At 34.5% G+C, this 14,893-nt stretch overlaps 2 protein-coding genes across 5 annotated transcripts; both read right to left on the bottom strand.

Annotated features, from left to right (window-relative positions):
• Nucleotides 1-1,549: 1,549 nt before the first annotated feature.
• LOC120087261 (Cysteinyl-tRNA synthetase, class Ia family protein) lies at nucleotides 1,550-6,720 on the bottom strand. Of its 4 annotated transcripts, none has more exons than XM_039044200.2 (9): nucleotides 6,156-6,720; nucleotides 5,956-6,019; nucleotides 4,734-4,895; nucleotides 4,344-4,514; nucleotides 3,757-4,038; nucleotides 3,478-3,603; nucleotides 2,798-3,001; nucleotides 2,346-2,447; nucleotides 1,550-2,010 (listed from the first exon to the last, which is right to left on the bottom strand). In XM_039044200.2, exons 1-9 carry the CDS (start codon nucleotides 6,536-6,538, stop codon nucleotides 1,774-1,776), a joined length of 1,731 nt encoding a protein of 576 aa, XP_038900128.1. In that variant the 5' UTR covers nucleotides 6,539-6,720; the 3' UTR covers nucleotides 1,550-1,773. The 4 variants fall into 4 exon arrangements, with proteins under 4 accessions (XP_038900128.1, XP_038900129.1, XP_038900130.1 ...); XM_039044201.2 differs by having other exon boundaries at nucleotides 4,734-4,927; nucleotides 6,156-6,696; XM_039044202.2 differs by having other exon boundaries at nucleotides 4,734-4,927; nucleotides 5,956-6,051; nucleotides 6,156-6,631.
• Nucleotides 6,721-7,832: 1,112 nt separating this feature from the next.
• LOC120084905 (ER membrane protein complex subunit 7 homolog) lies at nucleotides 7,833-11,465 on the bottom strand. The gene is made up of 7 exons (XM_039040714.2): nucleotides 11,234-11,465; nucleotides 11,024-11,067; nucleotides 10,016-10,124; nucleotides 9,640-9,703; nucleotides 9,428-9,544; nucleotides 9,233-9,341; nucleotides 7,833-8,251 (listed from the first exon to the last, which is right to left on the bottom strand). Exons 1-7 carry the CDS (start codon nucleotides 11,314-11,316, stop codon nucleotides 8,157-8,159), a joined length of 621 nt encoding a protein of 206 aa, XP_038896642.2. The 5' UTR covers nucleotides 11,317-11,465; the 3' UTR covers nucleotides 7,833-8,156.
• Nucleotides 11,466-14,893: the final 3,428 nt, after the last annotated feature.

Here is a 14,893-nt window from a genome sequence, read left to right on the forward strand (position 1 = left end):
CAATAGAGAGAGTGTTTTTCATTGTATACTCATGTTATTTCAATTATCTTAATATGAAACTTTGATCGTATACTCAATCGAAATAAAAATAAAATCTTGATCTTGACTAGTTAAAAGATTCAAACAAAATATTTATGAAGTTTTGAGATGAATATACCTTTGGAGAGGAGACAAAAGAAGAAGAGTACACAAAGAAACTTGATGGAAGCAACCATTTTTTAATTTTGTGATTTTCTTTTTCAATTCAATATGGGAAAAATTCTTTTTGATGAGAAATTTAGTGTGGAAATGTATTCTTATTTATAAGGACCCTTTGAAGAATTCTATTTATGATGCACAAAATAAATGCAGGAAAACATTAATTTTTATTTAATGTCTTTCCATATAAACGAAATTGTCAAGTAATTCAATTCGTTTATCTTTTAAAAAAATAAGAAATAAATAAAAAAGCGTTACATATTGCATTATAAGATTTTTTTTTCTTTAAAAAAATAGTGAAAAAATAATAATAATTGAATACAATGAAACTCAACTATATTTTATGGTGGTTAAATTACATAAATATAGTTTCTAAATTTTGAACATTTTCCTATTGAGTTTTTCTATAACTTCCAAATGTTTCAACCCATTTCAATTATATAATTAAACTTTTGAGTATGCTTCTATTCGATTATTCTTTCAATTAAAATCATTAATTAAATACTGTCATGGCTATATTTCATATTAAGGGAAATTCATATAAATAGAAAAAATAAAAAAATATTTATATTTTATAGTAAAAAGTTCCAAACGTGCTTTGTATTTGTGGAACTTTTTGCTATGATATGTAAATATTTTTTTATATTTAAAAAAAAAACCCTTTCATTAATGAACGTTAATAATATTTATGGAATGAAAGCAAAATTCAAATTGATTTCAAACAAACATGCACCCACATATATAGAGAGAGAGGTTAACCGATCAAATGTCAATTATCAACTCAAAATTCATTGGTTTATCCCCACTCCTGGATTTTTTTTTTTAATTATTTTTTTTTTTATCTAAGAAGAAATCAATTTTCAAAGATGAAATTGAAGGAGACTTTTAAGGTTTGATCATTTTTGGTTATGGATTAATGACATTAATGGTGGTACTTATGGCAAATTTATGATTATATCATGCCAATATTTTCGTTGATAGCATTAAGAGATTTATAGCAAATTCATGGTAATGAATGTACCATTAATTCATTACCATGAATTTTATAGTTGGTTGATGACTTTGTTTTCTAAAATAAAATTAATCTTGGTAATAGATTTTCCATATCTTTACCATATTTATTTATTTCAAGAAAATGATAATTCATTTATAAATTTTTTTAGTACATTAAGAGAAGCTATGAGAATTTTAACCTCCAGTCTTGATGAAAGAATGTACCAATTACTCCAATAAAAACATAATTTCTCCATCAACTTGAGTTTTTAGAATATACAACCTAAAAGGTAAGAGCTTTGCTATGAATAAAATCGTCATCAATTATTCTACCTATTTAGGATCACAATTTTGAGAATTGCCAACAATAAAATGAATTTTAAATATATATTTTCAATTTGTTGGTTCTCTAGGTTTGTTAGACCAACAATAAGTCATATCGATTCGGTTCAATTTAATTTAAATTAAGATAATTAGCAAAACTAAACCTACACGGATTTTTTTTCCCTATTAAGAGTTCAACATGTGGAAGGACGTTTATTCATACAAAAACAAACATGGTGTTCTTGCACAAGAAATCATTCAAGTTGAAGAAGCCTGCTGTTCTTGAAGTGCAAGAGGAACAGTTGGTCTCCAAGTTGTCCCATTAGGGCCATCCATTAGAGCAATTCCAAATGCAGCTAGATCTCTCCTGATTGCATCAGATTTTTCATACTCCTTATTCTTTCTTGCTGCATTCCTTTCTTCTATTTTCTGTACTACTTGATCGTTCGTCATCTTTGCACGCGTTAAAGCCTTTTCCTTCAGCTGTTGCAGAGCCTGTGTCAACAAAATCATCAGTCAGCTTGTCTCCAAATAATTATACCAAAGCCAGCTACAGTGGCATGATAGAGTACTGAGTGAAAAAAAAAAAATAAGAAGGTTCTGTTAAGTTTTTTGCCGACTTGTCCAAACCAAATTCAAAAACTGATTCATCATGATGAAAGAGCGAGATCTACTGTTTCTCGTTGGGTCGGAGATTCAAATCCTCACCCGACACCCCAAGTGTCAGTAAAACATTATTTATATATATATATATATTGAAGTCCCTATAGATTTAGAAATCCCAAAGATTGTTCCAGGGTTTTATTATAGTGACATCAGCCCATTTCTACCTCAGAGTAACTAGCAGGCATCAGTCCTAAGATGGACAGCACATTTCCAATTATCTTCTCCAATGCTGCAAGAGATTCCATTCGAAATTCCTGCTTCTTTCCCTGTATGGATTTGAATTACACATGTTACAAAGAATAGAAACATATGTGAAAACAGCATCAAGTTAACATCGTCAAAGAATGGGGCTGGGCCGGGCCCAGGGGAAGGGGGTGTTTCAGTTTTGGTCTGAGATTCAGTCTTAAACTAGACAAGCTCGAAAAATCTTTTAGATGAATCAAATAAATAGATGAATCTCGTTAATAGATGACAACGATCTTACCACAACATAATCAATAGATAATATTGAATGAAACACATCTAAAAAAATATTGAATGAAACACAGGTTCAGTGATACAGCTAACTAACCATTAACTATATCAGAATAAATCAAGCTACACTTATGTGTAATACCTTACGAGTATGTAACAAATCATTGATAATTTTCAAAGGATCTGATAACGCTGCCAAAACTACAGGAGTGTGAATATCATCGGACATTGAAGTCAGGAAAACATTGTAGAATTTGTTGATTTCTTCCACCAAACTTGGGGCAATGGAACCCTTAAAACTTGATTCATCTTGCTGGCTAATAACAGTTCTACAGTCTTCAAGAGTCTGCAACCGTTCAAATTCAGTGAAATTAAATGATAACGATCTCTAAAATAACGTCATATTATGATATAGGAACAATAGGGTGGGTGGGTCGAAGAGATTAAATTTGTACAAGTGGCAGTTGTATTTATTGAAACAGCATGATGTTATCATGTGTATTGTCTACATCTATTCTTGGAAGTGTCTATTTAGTCATGATAGCCGTTGCAACGGCTGTATAACTATAAGAAAGAAAAAAAAAAATTGACCCCAAAATTAGTGGACGAATTAGAGAAGATTGAAATGAATGAGTGGGTGAATTACTGAAAATTGACCTGAAAGTAAAAATTGCAATAGTTATGTAACTGTAGGATCCAATTTGATCCAATTGAAAGTTTAGGGTCCAAACTATTACAGCATGCCAAGTTTAGGGTTAAAATTGCTTTTTTCCCTAACTATAATTTCTCATTATGAAAATTGTATACGGTAGGCGGTAGTACCTGATAGATGTAAAAAATGCGGTCTGAAGCACTTTCAAGAAGTAAATCAGAATAGTTGATTGGAGAACGGTAATGTGTCCCCAACAAGAAAAGCCTCAGAGCAAGGGGATGGTAAAGATCTATCACCTGGCAATTTATAGTTATCATATTGACAACCAATTCTAATAAAATGAAACAACAAAAATAAAATCCTGCATGGAATTTCTGTAATGTTCAAAAAGAAGAAAAATGCAATGAAAAAGGAATAGGGAATCTAAATGAATCTTTTTAAAACTCTACCTGCCGAATGGTGAAAAAATTCCCAAGAGATTTAGACATTTTCTCCGAGTCAATAGTCACAAAACCATTATGTACCCAGTAGCTTACATTACTGCTTCTGCAAGCGGCACAACTCTGAGCTATTTCATTTTCATGGTGGGGAAAGACAAGATCCATCCCCCCACCATGTATATCAAAAGAATACCCCAGATAAGTTGCACTCATGGCACTACACTCTATATGCCAACCAGGCCTTCCAGGACCCCATGGACTTTCCCAAAATGGCTCCCCCTCCTTGGCAGACTGCATGATACCACAGAACTTCAACAATAATACAAAAACAGGACAGACATATATGAAAGATACTAATGGCTCTATCAGACAGTTTTGAAGTGCTGTAATGCTGTATTTATCTTTGTTGCTTATACTGCTAAGGCAGCTGGACTGTACTTAAAAATGAAGCTTAGACTTTTTGATAGGGTTGTTTATTTTTTGCTATTCATCTTCAATTCAAAAAACAAATTTACCCAACCCTTTCATTTAGAGAATCTCATGGTTTAATGCTATGCAGGGAACACTTAACAATAATACAAGGCAATCAAATTGACCTTCCACAAAGCAAAATCAGCAGGGTTTTTCTTCCTGGTGTCCACAGCAACCCGCTCTCCAGCTCGATTATCCTCTAATTTTCGCCCAGACAATAGTCCATATTCTGGAAATTTGTCCACATTAAAGTATACATCACCATCAACACAATAGGCATACCCATTATCAAGAATCTGTCAAAACATAAGAGAAACACTTGTCACACACACCTCCCTCCCCTACTAGAATCAAGTGTAAGACAAGACAGACACATAGAGCATAAAAGATTTCAACAAGTGAACAATATATACTTATTGAAACAAAAGATGGTTTCAAGGCTAGTTAAACGATCAAGATAATACAATTGCGATAACTTCTATCAAATGAGGACCATAAGTCAAGTAAAATTTTACCTGCTTTATCATGTCAATGATCTGGGGCATGTGGTCCGAAACTCGGGGTTCAACTGAAGGAGGCAAACAGTGAAGATACACCATATCCTGACAGAATTCTTCACAGTAACGTCTACTTAAGTTAAGCGGATCTTCCCCCAACTCATTTGCTCTAGCAATTATCTACAGAATTTGAAAAGTGCAGACTCAGGATCCTGTCATAGCATTATGAAAAAAGTTGGTACCAAGATAGAAAAAACATTATAATATCAAGCATTAAACAAGTATAAAACACTCCAGTTCAAAAGTGACAATGGGAATCTATCTCCTAAGCATGTTGAATTTAGCAACTAAGAAGATAGACTAAATTTGAGTTATATTTGACGAGGAAACACTTAACCAGTGGAGAGGAGACGTTGGAAATAGGGAAAAAATAAAATCGACATTTCTTTAAGTTGGAAAAATGGAAAGGGGTTCAGAGTTGGATCTCCATATGTAAAATCACACTCATAAAAGCAGTCTTGATTAATCCACCATCTTATTATCTCTTGGTGTTTTAAAACTCATTCCAAGATCGTCGATATGTTGGATAAGCTTTCTCAGTATATTCTTTAGGAAGAAGTTGCTTTGGATTGGGGTGCACCTTGTTAAATAATATTATGCTCCACTGTTGTGGGAAAGTGGTGGCTCTGATATACTCTAAGCAATGAATTTTAGCCTTCTTTACTAAAGGATGGCGGAATTCTGTAACGACTAATTTCTTATGAAACTAGGAGCCATGTCATAGCAACAATGAAGTAAACCAAAAAAAAAGTAACCCAATCTCTTAATGCTTTTTCATTCACTAGCACAAAGTTGAAACTTAATCCCATAAATTTTTACCTTGATCATTATTTACATATATGTTCTTCCTAAAAATTGAACTTCATTAGGCACTCAAATTTAGCAACCAATGGCAGTATTCAATCACTCTATCCAGAGTGATGCTCCCTGTATCTCTTGTGAGCAAAGAAAAGGAAAATCATTCACTAAAGCTGACGTACGTTACAAATCATAGAATCAAGCAAAAAGTAACTGAAAGGGGAAAAAGAAGTTCAATTCATTTTCGTTCTCGATCATCTTGTTATTATTAATCTCACCCCCTTTAAAGGAAGAGTCGATGTATATGCAAGGGAGGCAACAATTTAAGCAAGGAAAATGCAGTTAGTTAAACAAATGGCACCATTTTAGCAAATTCACTCACTTTGTCATCCACATCGGTGAAATTGCGAACATAAAGAACTTCGTGTCCCAAATGCCTCAAATATCTGGTTACATAACAACACAAACTAGCAAATCACTACACGAACGGGAAAAAAATAGCGGAAGTTAGCTTTACCAGTCTGTTCTCCGATCAGTCACGAATGTCTAATTGGTAAGGCAAAACTTAGAAAGAGCAGATACCTGTAGAGAACATCGAATGTTACATAAACACGCGCATGGCCGATATGGCTGAGATCATAGGCAGTGACACCGCACACGTACATCCCCACTTTGCCTTCTACCTTGGGCTTGAACACCTCCTTCTTCCTACTCATCGTGTTGTGCAGCCACAGTTCCAACGATGTATTCTCGTGGTTAACAGCGGCTATTTCTTTGGGAATCTGCGCACTGACCAGGAGCTGAGATGAGCTCGGAGAAGAAGTGAAACAAGCGAAACTTCTAGCAGACTTGAAGAATGAGAAATGGGAATTGCGGTGAGTTCTGCGGAGAATGGCCTGAGAGAGTGAAATTGGGGAGAATCGAGCGAATGTTAATGGATTGTAAAACTTAAGGAGGGAAGCCATTGTTGCTCTGTTCTTGGAATTTGTCCCTGCCTCCTTTGCCCTTCTTCTGCTGGTTCTGGCGCTGGTTAATCCGTTATCCGCGATTCTCAACTCGGACTTCAACTCGCGAGTTCACTGAGAAATTGTAGTAGATGGCTAAAACTTTGGGAGGTGTTTTGAAATGTGGCCGTTTCTTTGAAGTTACTGAAATATAACCCGACACTGAGTTTGCATTTCCATATTTACCCCTTTTGTATACGTTGATGGCCATTGATTTTTTTGTGGATTTGAAAAAACCATTGACATATAAGTGGCTGAAGTTTAACATTTTTAATCGGTTTGAAAGTTTCAAATTATATTTACTTGAAGAAACTATGATTTATCGATTCGAGTTTCAAAGAGGAAAACATTGCAAAATCGTTTGAAATTGTTCCTAGAATTGTTATCCAAATGTCGTTTATAGCCTCCTCTGCTAAAATCCATTTTCATTTTATCTAAACTGAAATCTATGCTTTTTATTGTTCACACATTAAATCATTTTTTTAATACAATCAAAGAAAACAAAACAAACCAATACAAAATTAAAATCAAAACAAATAACAAAATTCTCTCAAGAAGGAATGTTATGGAAAACCTTCTAGCATGAACAGTTAAGTCATGCGCAATAGAGTTGTTCTTGCGATTATCTAAGAACTTAACCATAGTGATGTCACGAATAGAGTCAACAAACATCTGAACCTCATTCTTGTATCTTCCGATCAAAAGGTTTCAAACGATATGTAAATCAGTTTCAACCTAAAGAGGGAGATGCTAGCTTCCAAAACTTTGAAAAGACCTACAAACATGGCAATGGCCTCAAAAGCTCAACAGAAACTATCGAGTAAAATATCTCTCCATGGTTAGAATAACCTTCCCTTTGAGTCGCAAACAATTGCTTTGATTCCCAACTCACTATTAAGGAATGCTACATCAAAATTTACCTTGAAAGAACCGTGGGAGGGGCAGCCCAACGGCTAGCATTCTCGGGGATCAAAGGAGGACGAGAAAGTTGAATAACATAGTTAGCCTCCTTCACTGAAATCCACTATGGCATTTTCAGTCTCCTTCACTTAACATAATAATAACATAGTTTTAAAAGTTAACATGTTAGTTTATCTTTCTTGAAAAATCTAATTTTTTCTTAAAATAAGAATTTTTAAAAAAAATAACACATGCACATGTTAGGCAAACTAAAGGGAGGAAGTCCAGCTGTCCAGTTATATATACATATATATATCAAGCGGATGCAAATAATGGAAAAAGAAAGAGTGAAATGTGAAGAAATATTTAAAACTGAACTATCAAAATGATGTTTAGTCCCAATTGGGTAACATAGATGATGGTCGTTTACATAGCTGAGGGACTCGTTAAGAATAATAATGAAATGCATACCAAAACAATGTCTAATAGATATGGCTATCAAAATCAAAACGAAGCACACAAATAAGTTTAGCTTCTTCCAGACTGCTTTAGCCAGAATGGCATCATCAGAACAACCAGATTAGTCTCATTTGCTTCAACTGTTGGAAATCCCGAGTGCTTTCTGCAGGAGTTAAATGCATTTGAGCCGGGGATGTAGTCGATATCGAAATAGATCCTTTTAACTGCTCCGGCCAGCCCCAGGTAGCAAGCTCGATAAAGTTGGGACACCTTGGTTCCTCATTTCTTCTTGTGCTCTCCTCATTTCTTCAGGATCTGATCATCACGATATTGCAAAATCATACAGTCAGAGAAAGAATCATTCTTCATTTTTTGGGGGTAGGATTGGGGGAAGAAACACAATCATTCATTTATAAGAAAGAATTGAATTAGGTCCAGTTTGCTGGCTCAAGGCAGCCGAGACATTGTTCATCGGTCATTAATTAATTGTGAGCAGAACCAACAATATGAACTTCCCCATTTGATTTTTTACAATGAACCGAGAGGGCAAGCAATTAGCAACATAACTTTCACCAAGAGATTTGGCATGAGCGAATCTCATATATTGAAGTAATAAAAATGGATGTCGCAGTAACCAAGGGCCTATGCTAAGTGGAAAAGTTGGAAGAATTTTTCATCAACATATTGCCAAAGAAATTTCAAAGAGAGAATTGTGATAGAGCACTTTGTATTTAGAAATAATACAGCTTTCCTTGAACTTTCAGGGTATAATAAGGTTTGGGGCCATTGGTCCAACTTTCAATTTGCGTCCAAAAAGTCTCTAAACTTTGAAAAAGTCTTATAAGTCCTTAAACTTTTAATTTTGTGTCTAAAATATCCCTAAATTTGAAATTTTTGTTAATAAGTCCTCGACCTATTCAATCTTTTTTAAAATTCATGGATATAACACAAAATTAAGAATTTAGAGTCTATACTCATTTGATTAAAATTCAAATTTATATCTAATAAGACAAATAAATCGATTAATTTTTAAAAATTTTGAATATGAGACACAAAATTGAAAGTCGAGGAACCTTTTACACACTTTTAAAGTTGAAAGACCTATTAGATACAAAATTGAAAGTTTGGACTTGTACCTATTAGACATTTTTTAAAGTTCTAGGACCAAATGAATACAAACCTCAAAGTTTGTAATAATATAAAGAATAGCAGCACGGGAATTTGCCATTCATCAGCCAGTAGCCATAAATAGAATGAAGACAGTGACTACTGTCTAATGAGAAAATGAGTAGGTACCTATGTTCTCCATTAGCTTGGGCATCAGGAATACAACAATTAGCATGAATCCCACCATCAGACCCATAGGACTTTTCACCACAGACATTATGGAGAAAGGTTCTCGAATCTGTAATACAAGATTGAGTAATCATGTGAGATGGAAGATCAAATTCAAAAACTAAAAAAACAAGAGGAGGAGGGGGGGTGACCAACCTCATAATACTCTTCATCCCTTAAAGGCTCTAAAACAAGCTCACTCAATGCCCGCCTGTTCTCTGTTAGGGCTGCCTGAACCTTACCTGGGTTTCTGGCACTCACATCAACTCGAACCTAAGGAATTAATAGAAAATGGAAAAGAAAAATGAGTTGAATGAAACCAGATTTGTAGAAAAACAAATGGCTGATGGAAGAAAAAGAAAACCCACAGGAGAAAAGAAATAACCCAATGCAGCCACTTCAATCAGATGGGTTCCTGCTGGCACATTATAGCTTTAAGAACTTAAGTTAAAGGAAGTACAGGAACCTTAGAAAATTTACTCGAGACCTGTTTGTGAGTAAATTGTAAAGGCCAAATTTTTTAGCTTAACTCTCCAAAATAATTACACCAACCACAGGGTAGCAAAGAACAAAATAAAATCAAATGCTACATCCAGTTGAGGATTATATAAATGACCAGAGCAGATCATTTGAGTCCTAAAAAGAGTAAAGCAAAAAATTAGATCATGTATGCAAAAAAGCCTAAAAATAATAAAACTCCTTCACTTGAAGCATTTTCAATTAACTAAAACATATGGAGGATACAATGAAAAATATCCATCGGCCCTCAAGAAGGTTACTCTTTGGCCACCATTAAGTATGACTTTAATGTTTGATGTTTTTCCAGGAAGTCCAAATCCTTTAAGTGCGTTGCCTGCCAAAAGCTCAACAGGATGCATTAGCTGAGAATATAACCACAATCATCTCATCATAGAATCACAACCAAACATAACATAGATTTTGAATATCATCAACTTATAGTTATAATCTTCGTAACGCTGAACTGTATTAAGGAGGGCAGATTTTTCTAACATATTAGTCACCCTTAGGGGTGAAGAACACAAATGACATCTGCATACAGAGTTCACCACTTCTCATAACATAAAACACATCTGTGATGCCTCTCCTCCCAAAGGAGAGCTTTATGAGGACCTACAATAGTAATGTGGGGGTCTGCAAATCCTTTTTCCCCATTTCAAATCCATGCTAATCCAACTACCTAGAAACAGATAAAATATTCCACCATTAACAAAGCAGCATCGCTATTTTCATGTGGATACCTCAAGTCCGTGGTGGAGGGAAACAATAGTATTAAGGATGAAGTGGATAATCTTGCTTAGTCCTATGGTCATGCTGCAGTTCTTTTGGCCCATAACTTAGACCTTAACCTTCTAGAAGACCCCAAAAGTAAGGACTTTTGTACTTCCATGGCAGAAAAGATTCACTGCAATTTAACTAACTTCAAAGGGAGGAGAATCAGTTAATTATTCGGAGTAATTTAGCTAACTTCTTGGTCAATCGTAAGATAGTATTTCTTCAATTGCCACACCAAGAACTGCTTCTGATAATTTTTCTCCCTTATTTATCAATGTCAATTGAAGAGTTTTTATGATCCCCTTAGATTAGGTTAAGATAACTTCTCTTCACTTCATCTTCTGTAATTCTCGTTTTCTAACGAATAACTTTCTTTAAGTAACAATTCAGCATTTATCTCAAAGCTCAATATCAAAAAAACACTCGCAACATGGATAATAAGAAAAGGAAAAAACGTACTTGGAATCTTCACCCGACCATAGATGGTGTATCCATCGCCGGACCTGCCAAAAGCGACAACGAGATTAAAATAGAATTGAAAGAGATAACAACGTATACTAATCCGACAGAATCATCGATCATTACTTTCGATCTTCATCAATTCATATTCCTAATGAGTCGAGCACAAACAAAGTCACAATGAATTAAAGACAAAGCACTGAGACCTACCCAGAGGAAATCGCATGCGACGGAGATAACAGAGAGAAGAATAATTGAAGAGAAAGCAAGAGAATGAAAACTTGAGATCGCATTTTCGAAGATTCTGCAACGGCGGACGCTTCGGAACAGGGAAGATCTGGCGGTTCTTCTAGCTCGTTGCCGAGTGTATTAGAAAGAAATCAATGGACGGACGATGGACGGAGAAATAAATTTTTTTTTTCAAAGATATTGAATTAAATACGTGGAATTGGAAAATCTAAGTTTATGATATAAAACACTATCCTAATTGAGCTAAGTTCATTTTGGCATGGATAAATAATTTTACTCTCTCTTTCAATCGAACCCATATGTTTCTTTTTTTTCTTTTTTGAGATAAAGTAATTAAAAAAAAAATTCTCATACCTCTTTTTTCGACGTACAAAAATAGTAATTACTTTTAATTGGATGCAAGAGGTGTGGCATCACGTGCACCCAATATTTTTTTGTATACAATTTTATTTCAAACTTTAGTTCATTATAACTATTGACCTACCATTCCAAAGATAATCCAACTTATTAAAATATTTTAACATCAACTAGTTAGATATTTGAATTCTTCACTCCAAAGTAAATGGTTCATGACTCTCCCGTATCTCTCATTTGCGCTAGTTGTCAAGCAATTATAAGAAAATAACCAATGGCTTTGGAAGCCCATCCTTCTTTTTTTGTTTGTTAAGGTCATGTGTACCCTGCCGAAAACATAATAGATCAATGGGAATTAAAAAAAAAGTAGGTCCCATTTGATTACTTTGAATAATTCATATAATTAATTTCCTCAATTAATTTGAACAATTCAAATTAATCCAAAATTAATTCTCAATAATCTCTGTTGAGTTACAGAGGGGATCTCATGGACCTGTAAATTGAAGCTCTAATGGTATTCGAATAATTAATTAAACTCCTTTAATTAAATTGTCCAATCTTCATTAACTGTCGGTCACTCCACTACAGCCCGATAGCTACACTCTTCGCACTACAAATATATTTATGTGTTCATTTGGATATAACCAGTCAACAGCGCGATGACCTTCCACAAATTGCTCGTAAGTACAGCTAGGTCAAAATTACTGTTTTGCCCCTATAGTTACATTTAACTCCTTAAGTACCACCGATCCCTCTAATGAACAATAAGTCATAGTCCAACTATGACCAAACTCCTCTCGAGCCAACAGAGGGTGTGGCGCCACATTGTTCAATCCTCAGAATCAACCCTTATGGGAGCAATTTATCTATTTACACCGACATTAGGGAATGAGTGAATTTTTTCTTGTGTAGCTATGTTCCTAGCTCCCCAATCAAACGAATCCTCAAAATGGTAGGCTTATTAAGTCAGTGATTTGGCCATTCTCACTCACACAAATCAAAGGACCACCTTCATAGGTAGAGTTCACAACTCACTCAAGATTCAGGTCGCATCATATATGTTCATCCTGGTGAAATATAAGTCTCTACTATTAACAGCGTTATATAATAAGACTATTCATTTCGTGGTCCGTTCTTATACAAACCTTTTTGTATAGAACACCCCGTTCACATGTCTCCATATGAAGATTAGGATCAGATCATTTGTAGCACTTTACAACAATTGTCACATCTACAAAGCAAACTGTATTCGTAGTGTCACCAGGATAAGGTATCTAGTATCCATCTACTACAGACCATTTAAGTTATCACTTAAACACGATCCACCTATATGTCACTACATACATGTTTAAGCAACGGAAGATAACTTTGGATGTTAGTTTATTGGTTTTGTGGGTTAATGCTACTAAATGTCAAATAAAATATCTCAAATTTTATCAAATAAATCAATCGTTTATACATTACAATTACGAGCTACAGGACCCACGAGATTTAGGGCATTAACCCCAATAAATGGTAATAGTAAATTCGACAAAATTTGCAATGTTAAGTAAATGTGATCAAAATCAATCCTACGTTTATGATTAAAGCTCATTACAATTGATCCATCAATGAAATTTCATTATAATTACACCAATTTTATTATGCTTTAGTAAACGTGGCCTAAGTTAGATTCTTTTAATATTATTAACGTCATCAATGATGAGTTTAGATCTCTTTAAAACCAAAAAAAACATAGAAGAAAAGAAGAAATTGTTGTGTAGGTGAATGTTCAAGGGTTTTTGAAATGCCACATAGATAGAAACAAAATGGCTCATCTTCTTGGTAGGGCCAAAGCAGCTGTTGAGATTCCTTTTGATCGGTCGTTTAACTTATATCTTGAGGAGGGTTATATATTTTGGAAGGACAATTTTTTTTGTTTTGGCTCTTCTCTATTTTTAATGAGGAGTACATTTGTCTTTAATTATGTTTGGTGTTTATTGTTAGAAATGACTTATGGGCTTAGGCCCATAGAAAGAGTTAAGGGAAATGGGAAAGCTTTGTCCCACATGGAAAAGTTTAGCATTGCCTAGAAGGCATAAATACTAAGGCATTCTAAGTTTTTATTATATTTATTTAATTATTTTTTAAAAAATAAATCATTTTATTAATATTTTGTTGATCGTTTATTTGCCCATTTATGAATGTTTTGTTTGACTGTTATACAACATTCATCTGGCCGTTCATTTGTCCTGTTGGTCCTCTTCCCCTTTGCTATTTAATAGAGACCAGACTTGACAAAAGAGACACACAACTGAAAGTTTCTTACTTCCTCTTATGTTTTCCTCTAATTGTTCTTTTGTTTTGAGCAACCTTCTCTTTCGCCTTGTTGATTCCTCTTCCACTCTGCTGTTTAACAGAGACCAGACCTGAGAGAGGAGACACACAACTGAAAGTCTCTTACTTTCTCTTCTGTTTTCCTCTAATTTTTCTTCTCTTCTAAGCAACCTTCTCTTTTGTTAATCTTAGGGAGCAACTGACATAACGTTTAGCACCGAGGTCGCATCGTAATTGCTTTTAGAATAGTGGTTTCTCTACCGTGCGGCAACCATTCGTGACATCTGTTCTAACAATCTGAAACCAGTTAACCAGATGTCGATCATGAATGGTAAGGTTCTCCCAAATTTTTCCAAGCTCGAACCATTAGACGGAGCGAACTATTGCCGCTGGTCTCAGAAATTATTGATCTTCTTCGAGCAATTAAAGGTTGATTATATTGGGATCGATGCCCTAAATCTTGTGGGTTATGCAGTTTGTAATTGTAATGTACAAACGATTTATTTATTTAATAAAATTTGAGGTATTTTATTTGACATTTAGTAGTATTAATCCACAAAACTAATAAACAACATCTGAGGTTATCTTTTGTAGCTTAAACATGTATATAGAGACATACAAGTGGATCATGTTTAAGTGATAACCTGAATGGTCTATAGTAGATGGATAAGGTTGGGTACCTTATCCTTGTGATATTACGAATACGACCCGCTTTGTAGATGTTACAATTATTGTAAAGTGCTATAAATGATTTGATCCTAATCATTCATGTAGAGACATGTGAGTAGGGGTGTTCTATACAAAGAGATTTGTATAAGACCAAGCCACAAAATGATTAGTCTCATTATATAACGCCATTAATAGTAGACTTACATTTCACTAGGATGACCATAAGTAACATGACTTGAATCCTGAGTGAGTTGTGAACTCCTCTGCCTATGAAGATAGCCC

This window comes from Benincasa hispida, chromosome 9 (genome assembly GCF_027475165.1).
Source record: "Benincasa hispida cultivar pf3 chromosome 9, pf3_genome.v1.1, whole genome shotgun sequence".
Classification (NCBI taxonomy): Eukaryota; Viridiplantae; Streptophyta; class Magnoliopsida; order Cucurbitales; family Cucurbitaceae; genus Benincasa; species Benincasa hispida.